Genomic DNA, 27,939 nt, shown 5'->3' with positions numbered 1-27,939 from the left:
AATTGAGTTAATTAGCAGATTAAAAGAGGGGAGAACAACCTTTAAATGGCTTAATAATTCAATAAGCAAAAGGACGGAAATCAGCCAGGGTTGCGATACTTACAGATAATGAGGGGCGTTCAAAGATGATTATCCTTGGTAAACCCATTCAACTTTGCTTTCTCTCTCTTTGAGTTTTAAAGAAAAAGTTACTGGGAATTTTCCGATGATGTAAACTCTGTCCGCCAACATTAAGCCAAATAAAATGTTGGAAGTCTCGAGTCTTGACCGCAACTAACTTGTCTTTTAGACAACCATTTCCATGGCTTATCAGCGCCAGTGCAATCTGGAGTAATCTTCTATTTTCAACAACTACTCGGAACTAGGGAAAAAGTTGGCAGCCAACATTTCTCATATTTTGCTCAACTCCTGCCACATTTTCCCCGCGCTCGTTTGGGCCATAAAGTTTTGTGGCCCATTTCTCATGCTTATTGTTTTGGATTCCCTTTTCCTTCTATATATTTGTGTGAACTTTTCCCAGTGGTTTCGCCGTATTTTCTGGCTAATGCAAATTAAACTTCCCTAAAATATGTTTCAAAGAGGAGTTTATTCGGTCATTTTATTGGCCTATATTAAAAATAATTGAAAAACTTGAATAAATTGTTGGAAAATTATGTTCGGGCAGTAATGAAACAAGTCTTGTGGATTTAATTCAATTTTATTATGTTTTTTTAGCCTTTTGCTTAAATTTAAATACCAATCAGTGAGCTTTTCAATTAAACCTTTTTTCTTTAGCTATATAAAAACTTAATTACGCTTTAATAAACCTTTTTTGTGGCTCTCAATTCGATAATTGAGTAGTTTAAATCACACTTATCCGTCAATTTAAATGGGTATAACAAACAACAATTATTCTATTATTTACGCTTACTTTCAGTAAGCAAAGTGGCAACTTTATAATTAAATATATAGGATTTAGAGTAATTTCCTTCAATTTAGTAGCTAATTTAATCGTTGTAAAAGCAACACATAATTACATTTATTTTTTGTGTATTCACATGTACTTATTTTTAGGTCGTGTGTGGTTGATTTATGTGTTCATTATTAACGAGATTGAAAATATTTGTCGGGGCTCAATTGCAAATACTTCAATCATCATAATTTATGCGTTCGCTGGCCATTTGTCATTTGTCGAGGGGCTTAAGCGATTTCAATTACAATTTTCCCAAGAGAGGAAAAGTTTGCAAATATTTATGCATTGTTTCATTGGATTATTCGGTCAGATGCAGTGACTGCCTTTAAATAATTTCCAATAAATTCAGAAAAAACCCATGAAACGTGAGAGAATTCCCAAATAAATTAAAGGAAAATCATAATTTCATTCACAGCCCAAAATCCGGATTCGTATAAAAGAATTTACAAAATATTTTATTTAACTAACGCACTTCACTGCAACTGCCATTTATTTGTCCAATGGTTGCATCAAAATCGTTTCAACTAAGTCTATAAAAATATTTCTAAGACATTCTTGCGTACAATTAAGTCTAATTTGCCATTAATAAACATACGGACATAAATGTGTATCTATATTTTATGTATTTACAACATCTTGCAAATATATACTCCTTAAATCGATGCCAAAAATTCGTAGTTTAGAGTGAGCACGTTTATTGCATACTTTGAATGAAATCAGCATGAAAACGCATGGGATCAAAATGGAAAAGATGCAAGAGCTTACCATTTTTGATTTGATTTATGTAGACAGGCTGTACACCTGTGTTCAAAATAATAGCTGTGCAGATAGTTTTTTAGGGGCTTAACATGAAAATGTAAACTTTATCCAAATATGAAATGATAAGTATGTTTGATAAACAGATAAATAATACGTTTTCCACTTAAATAAAATAAGTTTTCTTTGGAGTAAGTACAATAGTATTTAAGGTAAGCAAATAATAAAAATTTTAAAAAATTTAAAACATGTTTTAGGTCGTATTTTCAAAACTAAGGTAGTAATACTAATATTTTGATCCCAGCTGTAAGTTTTATTTGCGAATTCATGCACATTACTTTTACAGTTTCCACTTGAGTGTGAAGAGGGAATAAAGCCGAATCCAATGGTGCGTATGAGTGATGAGCTAGCGTTTTATTGCTATCACTATGCGGCTTTTACGATTTCTCACCAAAGTATGCAAATAACTCGAGCTTAGCTGGGGGCTCTTACACAACTAGTTCACTTTTTACAAGGATAACTAAGCGTATAATATATATCATCTGGGTAACACTACGTCACAATTCGAGATGGTTCTGCGGTATACAGCTGGTGATCCGTGGCCCCGCTCACCTTGTCCACGACCACAACAATGGCCTGGAACTGCAGGGCCAAAGGATCCGCCTCAGGCTCCACTGCCCCGTTTCCGGCCACAGGACCTCCTCCTCCTACTCTTCCGCCGGAGGAATCCCTTCTGCTGCGTTTCAGGGCACTCAGCAGGCGGCTGAGCAGGGTGCGGCCACCACGACTCCGCCTCCTGTGCTACAGATTCGTCACCTGTGTGATATTGGTGGTCGTGGCGGCCGTCACCACCTGGCTCTGCTGTCGTCCTTTTTCGAGGACAGGTGCCACCGCCGAGCGCTCGGCTCGAGCTGCTGCCATCTCGTCCTGCGCCACCGGCAGCCATTTGTCCAGGAATTTGGGTCGAAATAGCAGCGTGAACGTTGTCCGGAATTGTTTGCTCATCGAGCAGTACAGAATGAAGTTGATGCTGGAGTTGATCAGGGCCAGAATGTCCATGAGGTCACCTGGCAGGGGGCAGAATTTGAAATAAAGCATTGAATTAGTCCCAGCAGTGGCAGAGATTTTGTTTAATATTAAAGGTAATTGAAAAACATTTTTCATAAGGGCCTAAAAATATTCGGGGTGCCACGCAAAGCACTGGCATTTTAAAATCACTTTTATGTAGGTGTCAAAAAGTATGCAAAAATATATTTTAAGCTCAGATGTACAATGGTTCTCGACATTCCTTTATTTACTGCATTTTTTAGGCACTAAATTATATAATCCAAGTATTGTAATGTTTTAAAAATTATTTAAATATTTTGATTGATTAATGTTAGTAAAATTAAAGGTTATTAGAATAAGTTATAAAATTTATACAATAATATAGTATTTCTTATGTATATTAGATACTATCTATCACAACTAGGTATATTAAATGTATATTTCACTCACTCAGTCTTAGGTAGCACTGCAGATAGAAGACATCTCCGAGTACGGCATTCAGCAGACCCATGATCCCTTGTGGAAATTCGGTGATCAGAAAGAGCAGCAGCACCGCCAGCAGCATCCGAGTAGTACGATCCGTCTGCTTTTCCTTCTCCAAGGTTTTACTATTTTTCCTCGGTCTATCGGCGGCTTTTCCGTTGATCATCGATTTGGTACCATTACTGGCTGCCGGAGCAATGGGTTTGCTGGTCAGCTTCTTTCTCCGCCGCTTCGCCTCCAATAATGCCATGATCAGCCGAACCGAAAGTATGGTAAGTGCTATGCACGGGATCAGTTTGATCACCACACTATATATAAGAAATGTGGCATTTTGCAGTGAGGCATTGTGCAGCGCCAAATCACTGTGGTACAGCCGATAGACCGTCACATTTCGCACCACTGGCGATGGAGTGGGTGGTGCCGATGTTGTTGTCGACGTAATCAAGGAACTCACATTCATCCACATAGTTTCGTTCACCGGTGCACTACTAGGAGGCGTGGCATTCAAAGCAGCCGCCTTAGCACTCATTATCTCAATACGGTAATCAATTACATACTGGGTCATGGGTATCGAGTTTATCACCTTACCATTCATGTCCAACTGATCGACATATTCCGTAATAGCCGTGATCAAATAAAGTGAAGGGGATACCACCAAAACACAGACCACATAAGCTGTGGTTATCGTTATTATAGTGGTTCTCATGCCACACCAAACGCGATTCTTCTGGGGATAGCCCACAGCTATGTAACGCCAAACGGCCAGGGTTACGGTTAGCCATATCGATATGGTATGCAGGACCTGGGCAAAAATCGAATGGAACTTGATGAAGCAGGCCCAACTGTAGCTGAGTTTCTCCTCTCGCGGCAAACTATCCGTTAGGATGTAGTCGTGTATGGTGTATGGTATATATTCCAGCATAACTGCCAGATCGGCCACGGCCAGACCCGTGAGAATGGCATTCGTGGGGGAGCGCATCTCCCGTCGCGTTAGCACAATAATATTCAGGGTATTCGCAATGGTGCCCAGAATACAGACCACCAGCGAAACATAGCCATGCATGTTTTTGTAGCTAAAAAATAAAGATGAAAATCAATAAAATTTTCATTAGTAAAGAGTGTAAATTATGTTTTTTAAAAGTATGCAACAAATTAGGGCTTGATTCTATAAGTCGGTGAATTTTTGTCATTGCATACTTTTAAGCACTTTTATAAGAAATTTGAAATTCAAATCAAATTGTGGCTTTTAATTTCTTAGTTAATAAATTTCTTTTAATTTCTTGTTGGATTTCAAAAAATTTTCCTAACATTTTTGGAGGGTTTAAGTTACAAGAAAGGAAACCTACTTGTATCTCAAGCTTAAGTAAAGACACAACTCGAAAAAGAGTGAGTGAGTGGTAGGCATTTGCCAAATTATGTTTTGGTTATTATGCTCTAGTTGGCCTTAACCAATTTGTTACTTTTCTCTCTCTTGGCCAAGCAGGCAATAAAACCATCCAAAAGCCATTTCCGTTGACTTGGCAGGCAGAGGCATTTGCAGCAGTTGAGGCAATAAACTCACTAGGTCCTAGGGCTTAAGCCAGCCACGCCCACGCCGCCCCTTGTGGGATAAACATTTTACCAGCTTTTGTTTAGTTTTCGTCGAGCGCTTTGAGGCCAAAAAAACAAAAAAACAAAACGTGGTAAAGGGGAAACCCAGGGGAAGGATTCAAATTTCTGGCTAAAGTTTTAGGGAATTTGGCACAGGAAAAACCGAAGCAGCTCTTTGCCTTTCGGCATTTTTATCCTTTTCTTTTTTTCCAAACCCGCGTCAATGCAAGTTGCAGCCAACAAATTAGACTTAGCATAAAATGTATATGGGGGAAATGCGAGGAGAGGCCCACAAACATGACACTTTAACGCCAGCAGGATGCAAATGCAAACCCTGCGGCTGACTGGCTGGAAAAAATGTTTAATAAACTCCCAGCTCTCTACAAAATGGAGTGACACGTGTGTGTCCTGTGCTTCGGCTGTCGGTGTCAGGACTTAAGTTAAATTGTTTATTGCTTTCGTGCGGAATTCCCCATTCACTCGAAACAATGGGGGATTCCCACTGCGAACCGAATGACAGTTTTATTGAAGAATCTAAGCCAAATTTGTGGGACAACTTTTTAGTCGTGTTACCTTAAACTGCAGGTGGTCTCATACAATCCGGAGCCGAATTTTCATTTCAATCTCCACACAGATGAGAGCTTTTCTGCCGGAAAATGCTTGCTTGCTTGGCAGTTCATATTAATTTGTTTGCCAACGGAATTTCTACCCCAAACCAACTGAAAAATCTTTTTGCACCGGTTATGCAATCAACTGCAGGGGGTAGTTGGAAAATGTCTCTATACTTTTTGGTAACTAGAGAAGAAAAACTATGTCCAACTTGGCATGCAACTTTCGATTCTGTAGTTATGTCCTTCGTAGGGATTTCATTGACAAGCTTATGCTGACCCGGCTTACAGAGGCTACCAATTCATTGATTTTAATTAATGATAAGGTTAAACCAATATGTTAAGTAACTGAAGGTATAAAAAGGTTCTGTATGAAAAATGAGACCTTGAAAAGTTTTTTAATTAATTGTATTTTGAATGACTTACAGAGGGAGAAACTGGAGATACTCTTTAAGGGGAATAAGAAATTATTGGGTCTGCAAAACAAATCACTAGAGCTTAAAAATAATTTTAAGTGTCTAAAAGTATGCAACAATATATGTAAAACTCAGAAATACAATTAATTTAGTCAGAAAGACGACTATGCTTTATTCACTGCATAATTTTAGACATTTACATTTATATTTAAAGGTGATTTCAGAACCTTCGTGATAAGTGTGGCAATACATTTGTATTATATCTTTAAGTTTTATAAGTAATTCTTAATAAATATATTTTTTTTTAATATTTATCACTAAAAATTTTTCTCTGTTCAATAACACATAATAAATTAATGGATTGACTGCTTAACAAGGATTTCGTAATGATATGCATTTTTCCGGTGTACAACTGTGTTTATTGTCTAGTTTGCTTGCTTTTCGGGGTTCATTTCGACAGCTGACTATGCTCGATTTCTAGGCCAATAACTTTGAGCCAGTCCCTCCCTTCTGCCTATGCTGTCCTGGCCCAAAACAATTCCAGGACTTCATTCATGTCGTCGACGTCGTTGTCGCTGCCGCCATTCATCAACATGGATTATCAAAGGCCATAAATTAGACTCAGCATAGGTTCGGGAGTCTGGATTTTGGACCAAGGTAAAATTCTGCGACAGCGGACCCAAGAATGTGTTGCAGGCAAAAGTTTTTGTGAGTTTGATGAATGGAGTTGTAAATTCCCCAGGAGTTGGCCCAAAAAGACGACGAGGGTTGTGTGAAAGTGTCGCCAGCATTTGGAAAGCGTTTCAATTTCGCTGTTTTTGGGGCACGTAGACACACCTCACTTCACGTTTATACTTTCTGTGTATCCTGTCCATCAGAATGAGAAGCCTTTAACATGAAACGTCAGACGATGTGTGCGCTTATTTGTTTTATTTGTTTGGGGAATACACGGCCGCAAAAAGCGACAACGCATTTGGAAAATTAAATATTTTCCGAAAAGCAATTTTACACATTTTTTGGGTCTTCGGTTTTTAGGGTTTTTCATTTTCGTTTTTCAGGGACTGGCTTTTCTCTTTGGCAACCAAGAACCGCCTTTGTGCGTTCTTTATTATTTATGTTAATTGCTTGTTTTGTGCGTGTTTTGTTGCGGTTTTTCCTTAGCGTTTTTTTTTTTTTTGGTGGGCCTTTTTTGCTTTGCCAAATATATTGCGTATACGTCACGTTGCCGCCAGGGGAAGGGTTGTTCTTCTTCGATGTGGCAGTGTGTGACACATTGGCGTTTGAATTGTGTGTATGTTTTTTTTTTTGGCTCTCTGGTCTTTTGGTGTTCCATTGCCGCTTGAGTGGCGCCTGGAGACGACTGAGTGGGCGGTTTTTGGGTGGCTCTAGGGCGGTTTTCTGTCTGTCTGGGGCGTGACAGCGTCAAGTGTCGCCTTCGCCAACAATTTGGCACGTCTTTGACACAAAAGTAAATGGCCAAGTGTTCTGGCTACACATCTAATTGCCATACAGTCATCTTTCAAACTCCAGCTTCTTCCACCTTTAATTAAAGCGAACGCGGCATTCTGGGATGCTGTGGCCAGCCACTTTGTGGCCATTAACACTGCCCAGACTGGCTCTAATTAAAACTAAAAGCCCTGGTCTAGATGGTGACCCCTTGGTGGCTGCCTCGCAACCGTAGAATGAATAATTCGCAGTTCACACAGAGCGCAGCTTAATCACACGGCAAATAAACGATCATCAATGATTTATGTGCCGATTGGGTAATATTCTTAATTTATGAAATCGAGAGAGAGAGAGGGGATTGGATGCATAATAAACTAGGAAATATATATGGCCTATCAGTCATCTAAATTTGAGCTTACTGAGAATATAAATATTAATTAAAGCGACAAAAATTTGTTGCCCCTAAAATTTATGACAAATTTGACTAAGGTTATGTACCTGTTTATTATTTAAATAATATATTCGCGTAGATTTATTGAACTTTTGGTTAATGATGGAATATTGTGAGCTGGTTTAATTTTACAGTTCAAAGAAATCATTTACAACCCAATTTACCTTCATTTCCTTTTATATTTATACAAGATTTAATATCATTCAGACATTTACGGAACTTAAGTCCACTTTATTTTATTTATGAAACTCTAAGGAAATGGATTAGATTTCCTAATGGTTTTCCTCTACAAAAATCAGCAACGTCACCTTAATCGAAGCCTAATCAGGGTAACGACACAATATTGATAGATTTATTGGCCAATTGGCTTTACTATTTATTATCGCTTGCATTTATGAAACTTGAACGATGGTGACTCGGCTAAAATGACAGGAATTGAATTTCCTGGGCCGTCATAAATTTTTTAGGGCCGCTTTTAATCATCATCTTGAGGTTTTACGACCTTTTGGCATGCAACGAATATATAAATACCCGCAGCCCGGATTCACATTTTTATGGGTGCAGCAGATGGGCACTGGGATGGCCTACTGGAAATGGTCAATTAAATTGATTTCAGCCATCAATTGTTGACCTTGCTGTTGACAAATCTGTTTTTCTGGGTTTTTTTTCTGCCTCTGCCTCTGCGTCGGCCTCTGCTGCTTCGTTTAATCGCCCGAGAAAATTGTATGGCAAATCAAAATTGAAGCTACCAACCAAAAATGGGGGCGATAATCGATTTCTGAACGATTCCCTGGTTCCCGAGGCTAATGGCGATGTTTTTGCCCCCTTGGTCTTGATATTTGTTGACGCCATGTCTGGGGGAAAAGCCCCTTTGGCCTTGCCCGTGACATTGGGGAAAGTCGGAAAAATCGCTTACCTTGTGTGGAAATTATCCATGCCGCTGCCACAGTAGAGCGGCGCAGTTTCATTGTTGCCACTGGCCATGGTTGATGTTGTTGCAACTGCTGTTGCTGCAAGTCCTTTGTGATTGCCGCCCGTCACTCACTGTTGCTGCATTTGCTGCCAAGGACAGCCGTACACATCCTTCCCAGCAGATGCATTAATAATTAATTTTCAACGGGCAGCTCCTGCAAATATTGAGAGAGGTGGAGGAGACGTTAGCGTTGCTATTGTCCAACATGACGTATAATTAATGCTAGTTGTAAATTGTTGCGTACACGGCCCGTTTCCCCATCAACTAATATGATTTAATATTGCATGATGCACTGCACTGGTCCCTGGGTGGCTGTCCTAAGCCGATTAGCGAGTAGCCCGCAAAATATATACATTCACTCCGCATAGTGTCGGCAAATCGGTGGGATTTTCATCCCATCCACTTCGTGCAACGTCTGCTGAGAAAGCTGACATGCAACTTAATTAGCAGGGGGAAGGAGTGCTTTTGAGGCAGGGATACTAAGGAGGTTGAGTTTGCTACCCTTAAATGTAAGTAATAACTAAAAGATCGAATTTAAAAATAACCATCACAAATCAAAATACCATATTCATACCACGTATTTGTATAACATATATACCATATAAATAACACATAAACACCATAGAAATATTATATAAATACCTTATATGTACCATAATAATATGATACAATGTATATTTTCATTTTAAATAAAGAATATATTTTATTTAGTATTTAAAGATCTAAAAATTCAAAAATTTCTAGGGCATTAGGGCATGTATATGTATACTTCCCATACTTTTTTGAGTAAATTTGGAACGCAGCCCTTTAGGTTCTTTACAAACCCATACCATTCAACCCGAACCAGCCCACAACTAAATGAATTCAGCCAACTCAGGCTCATCAGGGCCGCTGGACTAGTTCTAGACAGACCGCATCTGAGTGGGGAATATAAAATATCTGGAGCCATCGTGCGGTCTAAATTAGATTTGTATGGCCAGAGCGTGGCCAGAGATAAATGCCATTTGTTCTTTTTTTGAGGGATACCCTCTTTTTATTTCTACTTTGCTTTGTCCATACACATATCTCTCGGACGTGGGCAATATGTTATCTGTCGCCCCGCCTTTGCTTTACCCCCTGAAACTACTTCACCATATAGTATCTCTGCGTGCCTGCTGCAACAATTTCTTTGCGCAAAGATTTTAATTGCATTTGTTAGGCAGCTGCAGTTGGCAGCGGAAAAGCATTGGGAAAGCGCTGGAAAAGCTTTGGGTCAGGGGGCAGGGGAACGTGGCTGCAATTAACACGTTCCATGAGGCACAGAAACCGCAAAGCCAGCACACTGCTTAAATATGCATAGACGCTAGATACTCGGTGAAAAGTGGTGAAAAGCGGTGGAAAAGCGGAGGAAATTTACGGAGAACGAGCAACTAATATGTAGGAAGCTTAGTAATTTGATTTCCAAATTTCAATTTTCCTTCTATTATATTCTTCTATTTTTTCGGCTGCTTGTAAATAAACCAAAGGTTAATTTAGCTTGCCAAATTAAGTGCTCAAGTGGCGAAAACTCAATTTATTTAAACGCGCTTCTTAAATAATACTTTGGCCACATCAAATGGCGCTGGTATTAATTGATTGATGATTCGCTCCATTTGACTGATGTAATTGTTGTTCCCCATTATTGTGACACAATACAAATGGCCAAGAAATATTAATTAAAATCGTGCCGGGCCATAATTCGATTATATAAATTAATTGCCGCTTGATGAACGCCGTTATGCAAGAATATGCCATGCAATCCCCGTGGTTTATGCCATACAAACTGCTGCTGCTGCCCAGCGGAAATAATTTTGTATTAATTGCGAATATATAGTGGCTATATACGGCCGGAATCCGGATGATTGCTCCGTTCATCACGAGTGGATGTGGATGTCGATGTGAATGTGGTTCTGTGTGTCCTGCAGAGGTGACAAATGAAATGATTAATGAATGACAGCTGCCGGTTGCCCGCAGTTGTATGCTATAATTTTTGCAAACAATAGCGAAGAATAATATGCCAATGCCAGTTGCTATTGCTACAGACAAAGTCTGACAGCTTAACTGATTGAATGGAACGGGAAAGAAATGAAATCGAAGGGGATGGTCCGAGGATCTCAAGGACTCTTTACCTGAGAGAAAACACGGCCCTAAAGTTGAACAATGTATACTACAAGCTATTACGAATCTTGTAATATTTATGATATGGAAAGAGACTTCTTATCTTAAAACAAAATTAAAGAACAAGATCTAAAAATAGTTTTGCTTCTAGGGATTTCTCATTTCATAAGTAATCTTCCCTTGGTAATATTTTTCAAAAGGATTCTATATTTTATAGGTTTAATAAAATATATATTTATTCTGTTAAGTTAAAATCCTTTTTACAGGTTAAACAAAACCGTAGAATACCGTTTTCCATAATATTTTTGATCTCTAAGGAATTATTTCCAAAGAAATTATTTTGTCACGTGTAAATAAATAACTATTTTCCGAAATTAGTTTCGCTCGTGAAAAGCAGTCTAATGGCAGGCCTGAATAACATTTTCGTTTTGGACATGGTCCACCGAGCAACAGGCCAATAACAATGAGAGCGTAAGTAGGGCCAACGTGTGGGTGAATGTAAAAGGTGAAAGTGAAAGAGAAATTGAAATCAAAACTGATTTCCGCATGGCAAGAGGGTTGTGTATGTGGATGTTCGATGGTCCTTGGTCCTGTGGGTATGGTGGCAGCCCCTCGACTGATAAACCAGTTATGTCACGCCCATGTTGCACAGATTCGTGCTGCCATAGAAGTCGCAGCAGCGGAAAGCAGATATATATCGGGAAATACCCGGAGAAGAGAACATACTTAGATATCCCTGCTGAAAGTGGCAGGGGATCCGGAAAGTGGCCAACAATCAGCTGCGAAATGAAATTTAAGCTGGGGAGAATCTTCTTTTCAATTCAAGCCAGCATCGAGTTTCGCTATTTACCGCTCTTCAAAATAATATTTACTCCATATTGATTATTGATTGCTTGTTTTGCTACCCTGTTTACTTTTCCATCGCCTGCTATTTGTTTTACGCTCTTTTATTTGCATTTTCTTTTTCTTCACGTAAGCAAACTTGTTATTCGCCTCTTGTTTGCTTTGCTTTTCTGCAGTGGCATTATTTTAAATTGTTTTCTAAATGGTTAGCCAAAAAAAAAAAGAAAACAGGAAGTGCAAAATATCGAGAGGGGAAATAACCAGAAGTCAATCCCCCAGCCCCCTGGCCATGTGAAGATGGACAGCTGGAGTTGTTTCTCGAGTTGATCAAATTTAAGATAAGTGCTTTCGCCAGCCAAGTGGAAGGAATGCTTACCCTCCAACAATTTGGAAAAGTAAACCTTAAAGCTGCTGACCAGGAATTTAATGAGGGAAAACTCTCGAGGAAACTCAAGAGATGCAAGAGGAAAACAAAAAGATTAAAATTATAGGATGCCATTAGTGCTCGCAGCTTTTGAGCGTATGCAGCGTGTGTGTCATGAACAGGATCTCGAGTGCGTCGGGGAAAGGATAATAGCCAAGGTCACACGGTGAGAAAGTGTGGAAATACTAGGCATATTTTATCATGGGATAGTAAACAGTGGGACAAAAACTATCACATTAACGATATTATGCCAGAGCGTTAAACAAAAATTATTGGATTTTTGAAATCATATTAAAAGTTGTCTAAAAGTATGCAATTAAATATTTTAAAATGGAATACCCGCTGCTATCAATGCAAAATACAGAGATATTAAGATTTTCCAGACTTGTTTTAAAGAATATTAAACGCTCTTATACCTAACCTTATTTACTCACTTTTTAAGCTGTCTAAAAGTAGGCAACAAAATATTTTTAGTAAGTAAAATACAACTTTTTCTTATGTTTCTTATGTTTTCTTATGTTCTTTTACAAAATAAATTGTATTCTGTTGTATTGTTTATGATTTTAATTAGTTTCCCAGATATCTTATCTCCAACGTGGGTTACATTTTTTCCAACTGCAGGGCTAAGCATTATAAGAGCCCGCCTCCCCGCTTGAGACTCTTTCAATTTGCACTTTTGCCGGATGTTTTGGGGGCACACGGGGTCTGTGGATGGGGGATTCCCCGGCGAACTCTGCAAGTCAACCGCTGGAGGGCTGCAGAGCCGTTTGTCACGACGATGACTTGATGGTGATGCCACTTGGGGGCTCACATGGACACAAGTTGCCAGTCATGACAGCCGGCTGAAAAAACAGAATGTCTAGCCCAAGGAGTGGAATGGTGGGCGTTCTCCATGGCACCAACATAAATACAGTTACAATCTGTAAATATTTGTGTCAGGATGTCAGTCAGTCTGACTTCCCTACAAATATCCTGTCAAAGTTTTGTATCTCTTTGCTTTCTATCTCTCCTCCCTTCTTCTCATTTTACTTTTACCACTTGTTCTCGAGAAAGTTGCTCGGTAAAATGAATCAGTTTTTGTCGATGTAATTAGACGACATGCGAAGCTCTCGTTGCCATAATTTCGGCACGTTGCCCATACGCACAGGTGGCCGCAGAAACCGCGACCTTGTAATACACACACGCTGCGCAGGCATAATTCAAATGTCATCCAGTTGTCATTGTTCGTTTGCCAAATTGCTCGTCTCCGCCAATGCCTCCGCCTTTGCGAAAAGCAAAATTCCCTGGAACTGCTGCCACACACACAAAAATTCGACTGTGTTTTCGCTTTTCTTTCAGCTCTGTCGCCTGTTGACTGGAATTTATTGTGTATCAAGCATACGTCATGTAGCCCCATGTCTGAGTGAGTAATTCTCCAGAAACAACAGCGCGATGGGTGTATTCGGCAAAATGGGAGATACTGATTTGGGGAGTGGGTAAGCTCCGGGCTAATTTCGGTCTCAAAGAGTTTTAAGTATGCAAAGCAGGGAAATTCGCAGACGAAATTGAATTCTGTCTACGGTGAATCAATTGTTCTATAAATGCGACTTAAACCCGAGCAGGTGGATCATGTTGCTGTTGCTGCAGCTTTATAAATATACAATACTCATCATATTAGGTATCTTAAATGATAAACCGACTAGAGTAGCTAAGCAGCTTACCTGGGATTTAACTGAGTTCGGTTTTTAAGCCAAGTACGTGTAATTGATTCCATTGTTTTGGCCCAGCAAACTAACCGCAAAACAAAAGTAAGCTTATCAATGCAATTACACATGAGTTCATATCGCACTCACCCTCTAATTTTCGACTGCATTTTCGGTTTTGCTTTCAGTCTGCTGGTGAACATTTTGAGCATACGAACCTCAAAGAGATAACACAGAATTTGATGCATATTTTTGGGCCAAATTGAAACGTGTTGGCTGGCAGATCAGCAATTTGTTGCCAGAAACTTTTGCACATGTGCAAATAGTTTCGGGGTGTGTAGGTAGTGCAAGTAGTTTCACTTTAGTAACTTGAAACAATGCTCCCCTTAATTGAGTGGCTAAAAGCCGAGATGGAACTAAGAGTGTGGACTTTGATTGCCAGCAATTTGGACACCTATTGGGTTTGGTAATGGCCTATCTATTTCAGAGTCCTGTCAGCCAGGTTATTAGCAAGGTAAACACCCATTTCAATAAGCACAAATCAAGCATGAACCACGTGTTCCACGCAGTAAGAATTACCTGCCATGAGCTCGATTCTATTCGCTGATAATGTGATATACAGTTGCGGGGCTAATAATAGCAGTACTAATATTATATTCACGTTATTAGTATTTACGAAGACAAGATATTGTTAAAAAACAGAAAACATTAAATTTAAAATCTCATGAAATAACCTAATCAAATTGTTTTGTCTGTAAGCCCTTCTTAAAACATTTAAAAACTTTTTTAAAAACTAAAGGGAACCTTTACCACACTTACTGTTTCCTACGTTATTTTGTTGTAATAAATAATAATTATTAAATCTGCGAAACTCCATTTTGGTTGTAAGTAATCTAATATTTAATAACTTCTCATCACATGTTTGTCTAAACTGAAAATATATTATAAGAAAATCTTTAAGGACGTTCACACAAAATATTGTAGAGATGATCAAATATTTAAAGATCTTTATGTTTTAAGTGGCTTCACATAAACGGATAATTAGCAAAATCGGCTTAAGAGTGAGGTATCTGTGAGGTATTTTTCAAAGCACCATTAATTTGACCTTCTCTGTACCATAATAAGCAGCTGCTGCCTGGACAATAACAATTGGCCAGCTTGTCAAGTGCATGGCTGGTTGGCCTCTGGCCGCGCCCCCTTTCGGCCCGCCCGCCCAATTTGCTTAGCCATTTTGTTGAATGGCACTGCTTGACTGGGTAGCCTGAAGAGCCCGAGTTCTGGAGAGGTCGTCGTCTATCATTAAAGCGAGGCATCGGGGCGCAACGGAACCTTGACAAGGTCGGTATGTCCGTGCACTGGGATCCACCCACCCAGCACCTCCAACCACCCGTTGAAAACCCGAGACAAGGTCAGGGTGAAGGTGTGAACGTGAAATGAAATTATGTAAATAGCGAACGGCAAAGAGTAATTAAAAATTTGATCTCGAGCAGTGTAAATTTGTTTAGGCAAATGGCGAGTTGTCAGAATAATTGAAAAAAAATCCTACCTAGCTTCTGTTGTTTGCTTTCACTTACTCGAGATTTGGTTATTTAAAAAAAATCACTCTGCTGGGCGAAATTTTTAGCAACATTTAGCCAACATCTTGCACTTCCTCTGACCAAAATGGTTTGCATTTTGTGACAAAGCTTTTGGAAACAGGAAATGCGTTTTCCCTTCGTCGGCAAACAATGGAGATTGTAAAATAAAAATGGTTTGCCTGGTTTGAAGATAATGGCGTCGGGAAATGTCATAAAGCCGAAACGGAAATGACACTTTGCACAGCGCTGCAGCAGGGATTTTTCCAAGCAAATTCAAGGGATCTGAGCACACATACTGAGCATTAAAAATGTACTTAAAGGACGCCCCCAACCTCTTGCTAAATGGAACCTGCTGAGAAGCAGCCATTGATACCGAGATAATAACTCAAATGAATTGCTTGTCGAGAGCCTTGGGGCCGTCGGGTCCTTTGAGACGTTCATCGGGCTCAATAAAAATGCCAGGCAGGACATTGTGCTCTGATTTGCAACAACAACTGAAAAGCTGGGAAACTGGGATTCTGGGAGCGGTGGCGAGCAAACAGAGACATCAAATGAGGCATTCCAAGGAGCAAACTGCAAAACAGATGATTCCGACATTATCATTCCAGCTAAGTTGTGGTCTACTGCCGCTATACTGCTGTTGCTCAGCGTTAAAGTAAACGACATTAATGGAAACATCAAAGTAATTTGATTGCATTTTCTCCCCCACAATGGATATGAATGAGCAGCGCGAAACTCTGACAGCCGACCGAAGGAAGGAGTCCGCATATATATGGTCTGTATATGTATATGGTAGCACTGAGAGAAAGTCTTTAAAGTACCTTGCAATGCAGTTAAAAATCACTCTGATAAATTAAGTGATATCAAAATAATATTAAACAAAAAAGATTTCAATGTAATCCTTGGAAAGACAAAATTAAATCCATAAGTTGCAACAATATTAAGATATAAGGATTTAAGGCAGCTTATCGATGTGCTTGGTACGGATGTACGCTGTACGTGTGCCGGCAGGGGCTGAACAGAGCTATTCCCTATGCCCTATTAAGGGGACGATGTTATAAACCAATTCTGTCATAAAAGCATATCGTCTTCTGTAATGAACCCATCGGAATACAGCGTTCAAAATAAAATGTTGCATACTTTTAGACACTTTTAAAATTCATTTCAAAATGTTGCGATTCGTTAGCTACCCTAATTTTTTTAAATTTCTAATTCATAATGCTGACTGCTTATTTTTGCAAGTGTAGACATTTTCTGCCCTATATCTGTGTGTGTACCCCAGGGGACTGTGTGCGTGTGGGCTGCACGCATAAGTAGCAGGCATGGAAAACGGGCTTCTACCAGCATCTCCCGCTGTTCTGCCATTGATATTTCATCTCCTGCTGCGCCCACACCCGTGCCCCGCCCACTTTTCCCGCCCCCTTTTCCCGCCCCCTTAATGGCATCTCATTTTCATGTGTGTTTTCCCCGACTAGCGCTCGTTCTCCCTCGATTTTCTCGGTCTCAGTTGATGCTGTGTTAATTTCATTTGGCCAACACACAAAAATAGACAACACGAAATGGAATATGTCCAGCAATGTAATTGCCATGACCAAAGCAAATAAAATTAGGGCCAAGTCCGAGGCCAATACAAGATGAAGGCCACACTTAAAGTGGCATTGGCCAAGGGCCTCATCCTATCTACAATCATAACTCATAGTCAGATCTGGCCACATTAAATGTGAATGCAGCAATGGCTAAAAATGTTTCGTGACCAAAGGTAATAAAAGGAGGAAAAAGCCCGAGAATCACTTAACTTGAAGGTTAGACTTAAAGAGAAATTAGTAAAGGTATTAAGATTAATTCATTTAATATAACTGACCCCACCAAATATGTAAATGAAATCAGGTTATCAGTGAATGGTTGGTTAAGTAAAAAGGTATCTGTAACCCAAAAACCTTATTTATGCCCCTGATTTTTGGACCTACATCTCACATAAATTATACTAAATTAACCCTAAACGACTCATTTAATAAACATTTTGTGGCCTACAAATGCATTTCAACGGACTTAAACACACCTGAGACTTCCGAGGTGTTTGTCATATTTATTTATGGGGCCCGACACCATTTTACTTATTTATATTCAAATTTATGACAGTTCTGCTTAAATCAATGTTAGTTGAGTTCGCTTTCGCACCATTGTTCCTGCCGATGATGGGACCCTAAATTATGCAACAGCAAGTCCTGTGGCAGGACAACAAAAGTTGTGGGTCTCTTTCGGCCGCAGGCCTTATCAATTCCAGGCACAAACACATGTCATCATTTTCGGTATGCAAATGTTTCCACCCACGCAGATGTTTGCGGTTGTTTGTCTCAACTACACTTTTTCGGTTAAACTTTAAGATTGAACCGCTTCTTTTGGGGCAACCCTTGTGTGTCAGCTGCCTGGGGGCTGGCTTGACATTTGAGTGGTTGCGAGTAGACAGAGAGTTCAGGCCAAGGGTCAAAAAATAAATCTAAAGAAAATTCTTTTCTATGAGTTTCCGACGTTTCAATTGGAATCACTCAACGTTTTCATGGCTTGGGAAATGACGTTTGAAAAGGTAAGCCAACAAAGTTGAGTACGAAATAAAGTATTTAAAAGCCGACTCAAGGTTTATATTTGCCTTGGCTCAATCTTGACAGATTTTATAAAACGTAAGAGAAAGTTTCAACTTTTTGACAAATTTAATAAAAGAACGAGTGTTCAAAAGTTTTAATTGTAGGCGTCTGACATTTTTAAGTTTAATGGTGTGATGGTTAAAAAATTTTATTCTTTAGATTAAGATAAAGCTTATCTTTGGAGTAACAAAAGAATTTTACCAAGGAGATTTCGCTTAAAACTTAAGACATTAAAGCAGTTCATTAAACATCTTATTTTATCCAGGAAATGAAAGGGTGTCAATACTGAGGAATGTTTCTTTGGCACAACTTCTTCCCTTGCCTTCTTGGCTATCCGTAACCGATGAAATATGACTGAATTGCAGAGTCCCCAATTTGTGTTATTTGAGTTTCCCTTCTGGCCTGAATCAACAAACCCACAGTCCACGTTTCACTCTTTACACCAAACAAAAAGATCAAGCTAACAACTCAGAGACCGGCTGCCAAGTATTTTCACGCGCATTAGCTGCTCGTTTTCAGAGGCTTTTCTGCGGAAAGGGTCCGAAAGTAGGCACCGGAAAAATATTTGGCCTACGTAAAATATGCAGAAAGTCCATCATGAAAGCAAATAAAACGCATACGCCGCGTGGGCCCCGTCCAAGGGCTGGCTGTCAAAATATGAATAATGGCGCAGCCAGACGAGGACTTTGGATTGGTTGCCCTTTTTTTCGCATCATATTTTCCCCTCGCATTTTTTTTAAATAGCAGCTGTAAAAAAAATTAAAAGCCTGCAGCTGCCTGCGGCTGCACAGGAATAAAAAGAAATACTGCCAAGTCAGCTGTAAATAGCTGAGCCACCGGCTCCTGCTCCTTGGTCCTCGTCATTCGCTGAATGAATGCCAGCAAGGTCAAGTGCGTGAGTGGGCGCCTACTTTTTTTTCGGTACAGGGAAAAATATTTCCAGATACGAAATTCTTGACTTAAGAATTTTGCATATCTGGAAAATAATAGGATAGAGGGTTCAAGAAATAAATAAACAATCAAAATATGCAGGGTTTTGTGAAAATGCATTGAAAATTTAAAATTACAAATATAAATCCAACAAAGGTGTCTAAAAGTATGCAATGAAAAAAGGTAATAAAAAATATTCTTGCATACTTTTACACACCTTCGAAAGATTTAAAGCAAATGGTTTTGAAGTCATTGTGCTATTATATTTATAATTCACACTTTTCATATTAAGCTACTTTGAGATCTTACGACATTTATCCAGAGTATTGGTTTATCTCAGTGTAGATTTTAGAATGTTAATTTTGCATGAACCCTCCGGAGGGATTGGGGGTTTTCTGCTGACCACTTGACAAAATTTGGGACCCTCTCGAAGAGGGCGTGGAAACGTGAAAAGCAGTTCGAAGTTTATGTGCCTACGTGTCGGCCATAGTTAATTTATTATCCATGGCAGCGACCTTTATTTATCCACCCACTTTAAAACATTACGGCTGTCTTTTTTGGCAGCTTTAATCAATTGCTGGGAAAGCTTTTTATCTGTGCTGTCAGGCGAAAAAGCAAATTATGACAAAATGTAACCATAAAAGGAGGGAAAGTCAAAAAGAGAGAGTGAAGGCAAAATATTACCCTGGCCCCATTGGTCTGGCCGCAAAAATAAAAGAGATTTGTGTTACAAATGCTGTTTTATTAAGCCATGGACTATGCTACATAAATACCCGCCATGATGACACTGTCAGTGGCAGAATCCTGTGTCATTAATCTCCCATTCCACGTGAAAATTGGCCCCATCTCATCGCATCTTACGGCACCTAAGCCTAAGTCCTTGTTTCTGATTGATGGGTATCCATTTGCAGAGCTGTTTTCGTTGCCATTATATAGACGCATAAATCACATAGTCTGGTGCGTTCGTGCATGCAATTTGCATTTAATTTTTAGTTGAGCCCCCGATGAAATCTAGTTTCGGGGCGATTATTTGTCTGACTCAGCTGGAAATCGGATCGAATGTCGTCGCCGGGCGATAAAGTGGGTGACAAATTGAATGATATTTCCCGGGTGTTCAGGGAATCAAGGATTCCAAGGATTCCGAGGGATGGAAGGAGGAACATGGAACTTGGGAACCGGACTTTTGCTTAATTAAGTTGCCCTTCTAATTTCGCCAGACAGACGGACGAAGGCATTAGCACTTCTCTTCACATATCATCAGCAGGACTCGCAGGACTCGCTGGACTTGCGCCAAATGTCATCAACACTAATGGAATAATTTGAAATCTACTTAGCTCGAAGGCAAGGACAATGGGTGGTCGAATTTCCCGCTCTTTCTGGGAACTTTTTCCCCAAACCCCCTCAACATCTATCTTCCCTGCGTTTGTTGATAATAACATTATTTATGTTGTTTTAATTATTTTACGCATTTTACCACAGAAAATTACAATGAACTCGAAATGGGCGTGACGGTGGCCACACGCTGGGCAGGATTCCTTGCCCTTTGCCCCCAGCTTTTGTAGTTGTAATTAAGGACGAGGAGGGCTAATTGAATTATGTGAGTGATGTGAGTGGCACAGGGTGTCCATTAACTTGTACAAATTGCCAGGGACTGCAAGTTCGAAAGGCTTAAAGACAAACATGTTTTCGCACTTAGGAGATTTGTTGACAAAGCTGAGAAATTTGCTTGTAAGTTTAAGTGTAGTTTATGGAAATTTGTCAAGGAAAATGTCATTCAGCCGGGGGGCCTAAATTGTGTAATTTACTTGGGTTCCTTATTATTTGACACCCTTTATATGTATGAATGCCCTATCATTCAATCGACAAAGTAAATATTGCATTACTTCGTATTTATACTAATCTCAATTTTACTACTGCCGATAAACGTGACAGACTTTCATAATTCTTGGCAAAACAAAAACAAGTAAATATTTACCAAAGCCAAATTGTAGCTACATAAAAGTGAGGGCTCGCATAAATTGATTCATTTCGTTTGCTAATTATAGCGAACGATAGCCCATTAAAACGTGTATTGCCAAGGAAAAATAGTTCGAATGGAGTGGAGAGGCCAATTAACTTTGAGCCAAGTCCAAGTTTGTTTTGCGGAAAATGGTAAAACAATCATTAAAGCATATTATTGTAATTGGGAAAGTGTAATGAAGACGAGGTCAAAGCGATTCTTGATTAGGGGTAAGTATGAGTACTATGAGTTCTATAAATATAAATTGGGGTTAGCTTAAGTTCGGAAGTTATTTGAATTAAATTTGATTTCTTTCCGCTACTCTTTATATTACTTATTGTGTGTTTTTATTGATTTAAGGTACATAAATGTATTAAACAAATTCTGCAATTAATTTCTTATGATTTTTTTAAATTATTTGATACCTTATTATATCCCTCTGCCGTAGCTCTCTTATACTTTGAGTTCCCCTAGAGGACTGAACTAAGCCCATACTGAATTGCCTATTTACTAATTTATCCTTTGCGATAAGCATGCTTGGGATTCCTTTGACATGCGAGTATCGTGCACATTTCCTTAATTATGCGCCGGCAACCGAACCGATTGCACTTTATCGGAATGAAGCACGCACTCGAAAAGGTCATCAGCCGTCATCGATGGATCGGATCGGGATCCTTGGACTAGTTTATGACCCAATTATGCCAAAGTGTCTGGCAGTTGGCGATGCGTTTTCGCGCTATTGTAAGACCGCCGCCACTTCAGAGGCCCCAGATCGGGGCTGTAACCATGATTTGTTTGCTTGACTTGGCTGACACGAAGCCAGAAGCCAAATGGCACACGCACACAAGTCGATGAAGCCAGCCAGCCCCTTTGTCCGGAATACTTTGCACCGTATACTGGGGAAACCACTATGCAGAAATAACACAATTTTGAGTGATTGAAAAACGATTTATCTTTTAAAGCATTTATCCAGAGTAAATATTTTAAGTAATAGTACCAACAAGTCAGTTGATATATTCTTTATAGAAGTATTTCTTAATAAAAAACAATTATTGTATCCATATTTTTAAAAGCACCACAGAAAACCCTAGTATTCAAAAAGCTTTTATAAGGGTGTGCAAAAGTAGGCAACAATATATGAGGTTATTTTTTCACGGCATACTTTTAGACATCTTTATGAGAGACTTTCGAATGGATAGCTTTATATGCGTAGATTAAAAAATCCCTTGTAAATTCGGTGAACTCCATATTACTTTAAAACTTGCAAGAAAATCTCTCATAAATTTCACTATAATCTTAACAAATGCTTACATTTTTTACTAAGTACGCCTCACAGCTCTTTTACTTCTATCACGCAACATTCTAAGCCAAAGAATTTCATTTTCTGATTTTTCGTTCTCTGCATAGCATAGTCGTATTGCTTTCGATTTGATTGCTGCAATTGCTTGGCAATAAATAAATGAGAGAGGCGTTTGCAGTTCCAGAATGCTGTCTATTACGTGCCTGTGCCTGGCAAGAAGGTAGTTAGAATGCCCCTAAACAGTGAAACGTAATTTAAATGGATTCCGTAGCCCCGTTCTACGTGTTGGGTCACTACGGCGGTGGTGACATTTATGCTATTGCTATCCAAAAGCTGTTATTTGTGCCTCCGGCTGCGGATTCGTGGAAATCAGGGAGAGGAAACCCTTTGGCCCTTTGGCGCTTTGGCCAACTGCCAGGCAGCGGTTATTCTGTCATAAAGGCGACTATTACGGCGCCTCTTGATGTCGTCCTGGATGTCGGGGAATATCCTATAATCAGCAGCAACGGCAACTAATGGCAGCACTTAGGGCGCCTCGGACGGGACCTTCTGGCCGGACTCTCATGAAACTGTGATGAGAACCAGGTCGAAATGATTTCGGCATACTGTGAAATTCATTGGACACATTCCCGTCCTTTAATGGCCATTTGCTGTTGCCAAATGTTGCGGATCCTGATGACGCCGCTTCATTAAGGTGTCCTTTTTCTTAATTTTCCCTGCTGAGCATTGCCAGGGATTATTTGATTTCTTTTATATTCATTAAGATAGGTATACATTAGTTTACAAGGATATCCGACTGTGGTTTAGTTTTTAACTTGAAGTGGATATCTAGATTTACTATACATAACTTTACTAAGACGTATTTTATAGCTGTGTAGGAAACAAAATAACAAGGGTGTCTAAAAGTATGCAACAATATATGTGCTTTAATTTAAACTGCATTCTTTTAGACCCCATAATAAATGATTTCAAAATCCTATTCAATTTTGTTGTATGTTTTTAAAACTTTTAAAACCATTAAATTATTATTATTATTATTTATTTATTCTGTGAAAGTACCAATCTCGAATAACTTATTCAAGCCTGTCACGTTTAACAATTAGGGGCAGCTTGTACCAGCGAAAAGCGAAGCTTTAGCAAAATGTTGCAAATCGTAATCACAGTTTTCTCATCTTTTAGGCATTTTTTTGCTTTCTGCGCGAATTTGTTTGCATTTTGCCATGATTTTTGCAGCTTCGCTTTACTTGAGCACTCATAAATTATGCAAGAGTCGTCCTTTGGTTATTTTTTGTTGGCTTACTGTTGGCTTTTTTGAATTTATGATGCCAACTTTAATCGCGAATATTTCGCTTTCTGTTTGTGTTCCGTCGAGTTGGTGATGTTGCAAAGCGCCTCAAGTGTTCGCCACCAACATTTTTGTCGCAATTTTTGTTGTCTGGCCAAAAACTTTCCACTCTTTTCTGGCGTTGTTAATAAATTGTCGGTTGAAAAGTCCGAAACAGGAGTCAACTTTTCTATGACTGTGTTTCTTTTTATGGATGTAAAATAAACGTAGCTCGAGGCAATCGGGTGGGTGGAAAAGTACCCCTTGCAATTGAAGTTTTCTTAATGCTTTTCACTGTTGCCATGGTGCAATTTTGTTAGTAAGACACTTCACAACTGAATATGTTACTTTTTCGGGACTTGGTACTTCTATTTGTATGTCATTCAGAAACTTAAAATAAAGTTCTTGAAGTGATTTTCATTGTATATTTATATTATGGAGAGTAAAATGCTTAACATAAATATTTGATTTTAACTGCATAGAGTTTGGAAATATTATTTTTTAAAACGTTACACTTTCTTAGTCATTAAATCACTTATTTAATGTTGTCCAAGTTCTTCCCTGGTAAATCCCAAATTTAATATAGCTTTAAGAAATCTGAATATATTTGACTTCCATAAAATATTTAACGGGAACATGAACTGAATTTAATGTTTCAATTGCTTCAGCCATCTTAAACGTTTTTGGCCCGTTGGCAGGACTGAAAGTAATTTTAATGTAATTGGCATTACGTGAGGGGGATTTGTTTTGGTATTTTTGGCATATCATTTTCCTACAAATCTGATGCCAGGCACAACCCATAACCACCCATAACGGGAATACCGCCCCCACCCCGTTCAATCACAGCGAACGAGCATAAAAAATAGGCATTGCCTACAACTAGGCGCCCACAATGATGTCAAGGCAGGTCAACTTTAGGAAAAAAGGAGAAAAACCCCCAAGCGAAAAAAATATACATATATATGTATGGGGGATGGGAAAACAATCGAAATCAGCAGCCCCCTTATCACAAATCAACTCAAATTACGAACTCAAACACGCAAAAAAAAATGAAAGCCGAAAAGGAAATATTTGTGCGTGCATAAAACAAAGGCGAAAACAACAACACCTACACACACGAAAATAAATGAAATTCAATAGGAAAAGCCGAGGAAAATCTCTACAAAATATGACTGCGCAAATAAAGTAATATACAGTCAATAAGGCAAATCGTCAGACTTGATTTGGATCATTATTACGCATACGCCGCGTTATGCAAATCAGACAATTTTCCGTTTTTCTGGGGTGAAACAGCACTGGTGAACTGGATATAATTTATAATTTATAGAGGAAATCACGGTCGAAAAAAAGAAGCAAACTGACTTATCAAGTTAGACGAGGCAGTTTCCCCCAAGTTGGCAAAGTTTTAACTGATTTTTGATTAAAATATTATCCTATTAGGGTGGCAGGAAGTTAAAGTAAACCCATGCCGAAACTTTTCTGGAATTTCCCGTCAAAGTCATCCGCAAAGTCTAGCATATTAAGAGTCATGGAGAACCTTTAATTAAATTTTATTTATTTGTTGTTTCACCAAATTGACAGATGACTTTGTTTTTCGTTTTTGATTAGTTTTTCTGTGGGTTATGGCGGCTATGAAAATCTCTGTGCTTTTTATAAAAAAGATACACACTCTTGCCATTTTTAGCATAGCAAATCTATTGCAGAAAATTCGTATTGTGTGTGTACTTTGCGGAAAAGCTTGTTTTTTGGCATTCGAAATTGTTCACAGATTCACAGAAAAAATACAATAGGAAGGGAAAGCAGGATTTTTTGTTATGCATGGCAAGACATATATATTTTTGTATGAGTGACGAGAATATTTTTGTTGATATACTTTAATCTAAGATATTTTTATATTGGTGTTAGGAAACCAGATAACAGATCTAAAAGTTTTCTCTTTAAATATTTGCTGGGTAGAATGGAAATATTTAAGTAATGAGGACGCCATTTTAATTGGTATTGGAAAACAATGATAGATATTATTTCAGATCTGAAATAACAGCAGCTCTTGCACTTAAAAATAAGCAAACATATTTCTTGCCTATTGACTTTTGTTGGCCCAAGGCTTTGTTTTTCTATTATTGCCACTTTTTTGCCTTCGTTTTCAAATTTTCCTTTATGTTCTCCGATGTCACGTGCAAGCGTTCAGCTCTTGTATTTGCCGAGTGCCATTTTGTGATTGTTTGCATTGTTTCAGGACCAGGACAAAGTCACTTTTTGTGTAGCCCTGCTGTCCTTCTTTATCTTTCGTTGATAGAGAACTCACTTGGTCTTGGACTACCAACCTACGAAGGGGACAATGGACTGCCAAAGGGATGGCCAAAGGAAATCCTTGAAGGTTCCCTATGAGTGCTGTGTAGGCTGAAGGACTTCAACCCTTGGCGGCCTTTGTCGAAAATCTGAACTTCCCTTTAAAGAGCAAGTGTTGAGAAGAAAAATGCTTCAGCACTCCATTAATTTTTCGACTGAAAAATTGAGGGAGAAAGCAGAAGGAACTAATCTCGTTGCCCAATTGACTAGACTGGCATTAAGTCGGATAAATTCCCTGAAAATATCTGAAAATTGCGCTTCGACTTTACTGCAATTGTATGATAAGCGTTCAATTACTCTCATGCCGAAGAGCTCTTGAGTCGAGTAGAAATCTCCCAGGAGTAGCTTTAAGTTTTCCCAAAAATTTATGAGTGCCTCACTCGACCAGGTATTGTTCCTGCGAACAAGCAATCCCAATCCCAATATCTGATTTAATTATTTACAAATAAAGAGCACTCGAGAGCTCCCAGTAGATTGCGATATTTATAGCGCTGCACACGTAGGTTGGGTAATTTATTGTCACACAAATAATTCAACGGGTTGACACTTACTGCAGAACTAGAGCCCAAAGTGTTGTTCCAACGTTGATTTATGCAAATTATTCAACAGATGTTACGCAAATATTTGCTTTTACTTAATGCATTATTATAGGTTAAATCTCGTCAGTGTTGGGCTTCACGATTCTGGTTTCATTTACATTTTGATGGATTTTTTGTAATTAATGGCTTTGTTTATTTGTAAATATCTCACATATTACTGTGGTTTATTTTTAAAGCATTTTTAAAGATGCTTCTCATATCTTAAATAAGGTAAGACTTGGATAACCTAAATTTTTTAAGTTGACTTTCGAAAAAATGTTTTGTTTTACCTAACAATTTATCTATTATATTAAATAAATCATATTTGTTGATGGTATCATCTTAAAAGTATTTTTAATATACTTTTCATTAATATAGGAAAAACGTCTTTTAAGAAAATGATTGAAAGGTATTTTTAAAAATTTATTGACCACAACTGTATTATTTTATAATAATTTGAGAAATAATTCAAATCGCTTTTATTTAACAGATTCTTCTTTATTTCTTTTAAAATATATTTGTTTATGTTTTCAAAGACACCGTAATTGATTGAATACTTTTTAATATATTTAATACTTTTTAATTTATTTGAAAATAATTTGAACTGCTGTAAGCCAGATAAATCACTGGAAATCAGCTAGTAACGCAGCCGCAGCGCACGGAACGCAAAACGCAACTGACACGAGTGCACACAGAACGGTTCAGTTCAGTTCAGTTTGGGATGGTTCGGTTCGGCTGGGGATATATTCTTTATGTGGAGGGACCGAAGCGACGACGGTGCGAACGCCACCGAGAGGCGATGAAGACTGTGCGCGAATGGCGCGCCAGAAACCTCAGTTTCGGGTCGGTTAACTGGCAGTTACTGCTGCGTTGCCAACTGCTTCCTGTGGACTTTGTCTTCGGAATCCACTCGCAAAGACACTCGGCAAAGTCAAAATGCCCAGCCAAACACAATCGAATTCTGCAAAGGGACTCTCTTAAACCGGAAGTGCCTCTCTTAGGTCCTTTTCTACTGCGCATGCGCCCACCGAAAACAGCTGTTCCTTGCAGCCCATCAGCTGTTGTTCCCCATTTTTGTTTATGTTTTGATGGCATTTCCTTTTGCCTTTCATTTCGAAGTATCCTTTTCGGTTTTCCTTTTCATTTTTTTCTTAAGGCGAGGTTAAGGTCAGGCCAAATTGTGACAACAGATGGCGCTTTGTAGCCGCGAAGGATACAAAAAAGTAGTAGAAGGACACGGGTCTCAGGAGCACTGGTAGTAATGGTAATGGCTTTGGGTAATTTATGCACTGTAGCCCACGTGGCGTATGCGTAATACTGCCAAGTACTAGTAAGTTATAAATCATCGCTTGAGTTAAAGGTGCGAGTAGTTCGTAGGTTAGACAAACTATAATTTATGAATAGCGGCTAAAAGAGTTGCGGCTGGTTGGCTT

The 27,939-nt window shown here is 38.9% G+C and overlaps 1 protein-coding gene across 1 annotated transcript; it reads right to left on the bottom strand.

The window, feature by feature from the left end:
• Positions 1-688: 688 nt before the first annotated feature.
• On the bottom strand, positions 689-26,789 carry LOC119554831 (sex peptide receptor). The gene is made up of 4 exons (XM_037865905.1): positions 26,480-26,789; positions 8,666-8,876; positions 3,206-4,311; positions 689-2,775 (listed from the first exon to the last, which is right to left on the bottom strand). Exons 2-4 carry the CDS (start codon positions 8,731-8,733, stop codon positions 2,510-2,512), a joined length of 1,440 nt encoding a protein of 479 aa, XP_037721833.1. The 5' UTR covers positions 8,734-8,876; positions 26,480-26,789; the 3' UTR covers positions 689-2,509.
• Between the last annotated feature and the right edge of the window lie 1,150 nt (positions 26,790-27,939).

The sequence above is a fragment of the Drosophila subpulchrella genome, chromosome 3L (genome assembly GCF_014743375.2).
Source record: "Drosophila subpulchrella strain 33 F10 #4 breed RU33 chromosome 3L, RU_Dsub_v1.1 Primary Assembly, whole genome shotgun sequence".
Lineage (NCBI taxonomy): Eukaryota > Metazoa > Arthropoda > Insecta > Diptera > Drosophilidae > Drosophila > Drosophila subpulchrella.
Note: the sequence above shows the minus strand (reverse complement) of the source record. Positions and strands in the feature narration are given on the sequence as shown.

Coding starts and splice junctions, on each gene's coding strand:
- LOC119554831 (XM_037865905.1), bottom strand. CDS start 8,733: ATGGCCAGTGGCAACAATGAAACTGCGCCGCTCTACTGTGGCAGCGGC. Junction 4,312..8,665: donor ATGGATAATTTCCACACAAG/GTAAGCGATTTT, acceptor TTTATTTTTTAG/CTACAAAAACATGCATGGCT. Junction 2,776..3,205: donor GCAGTGCTACCTAAGACTGA/GTGAGTGAAATA, acceptor GCCCCCTGCCAG/GTGACCTCATGGACATTCTG.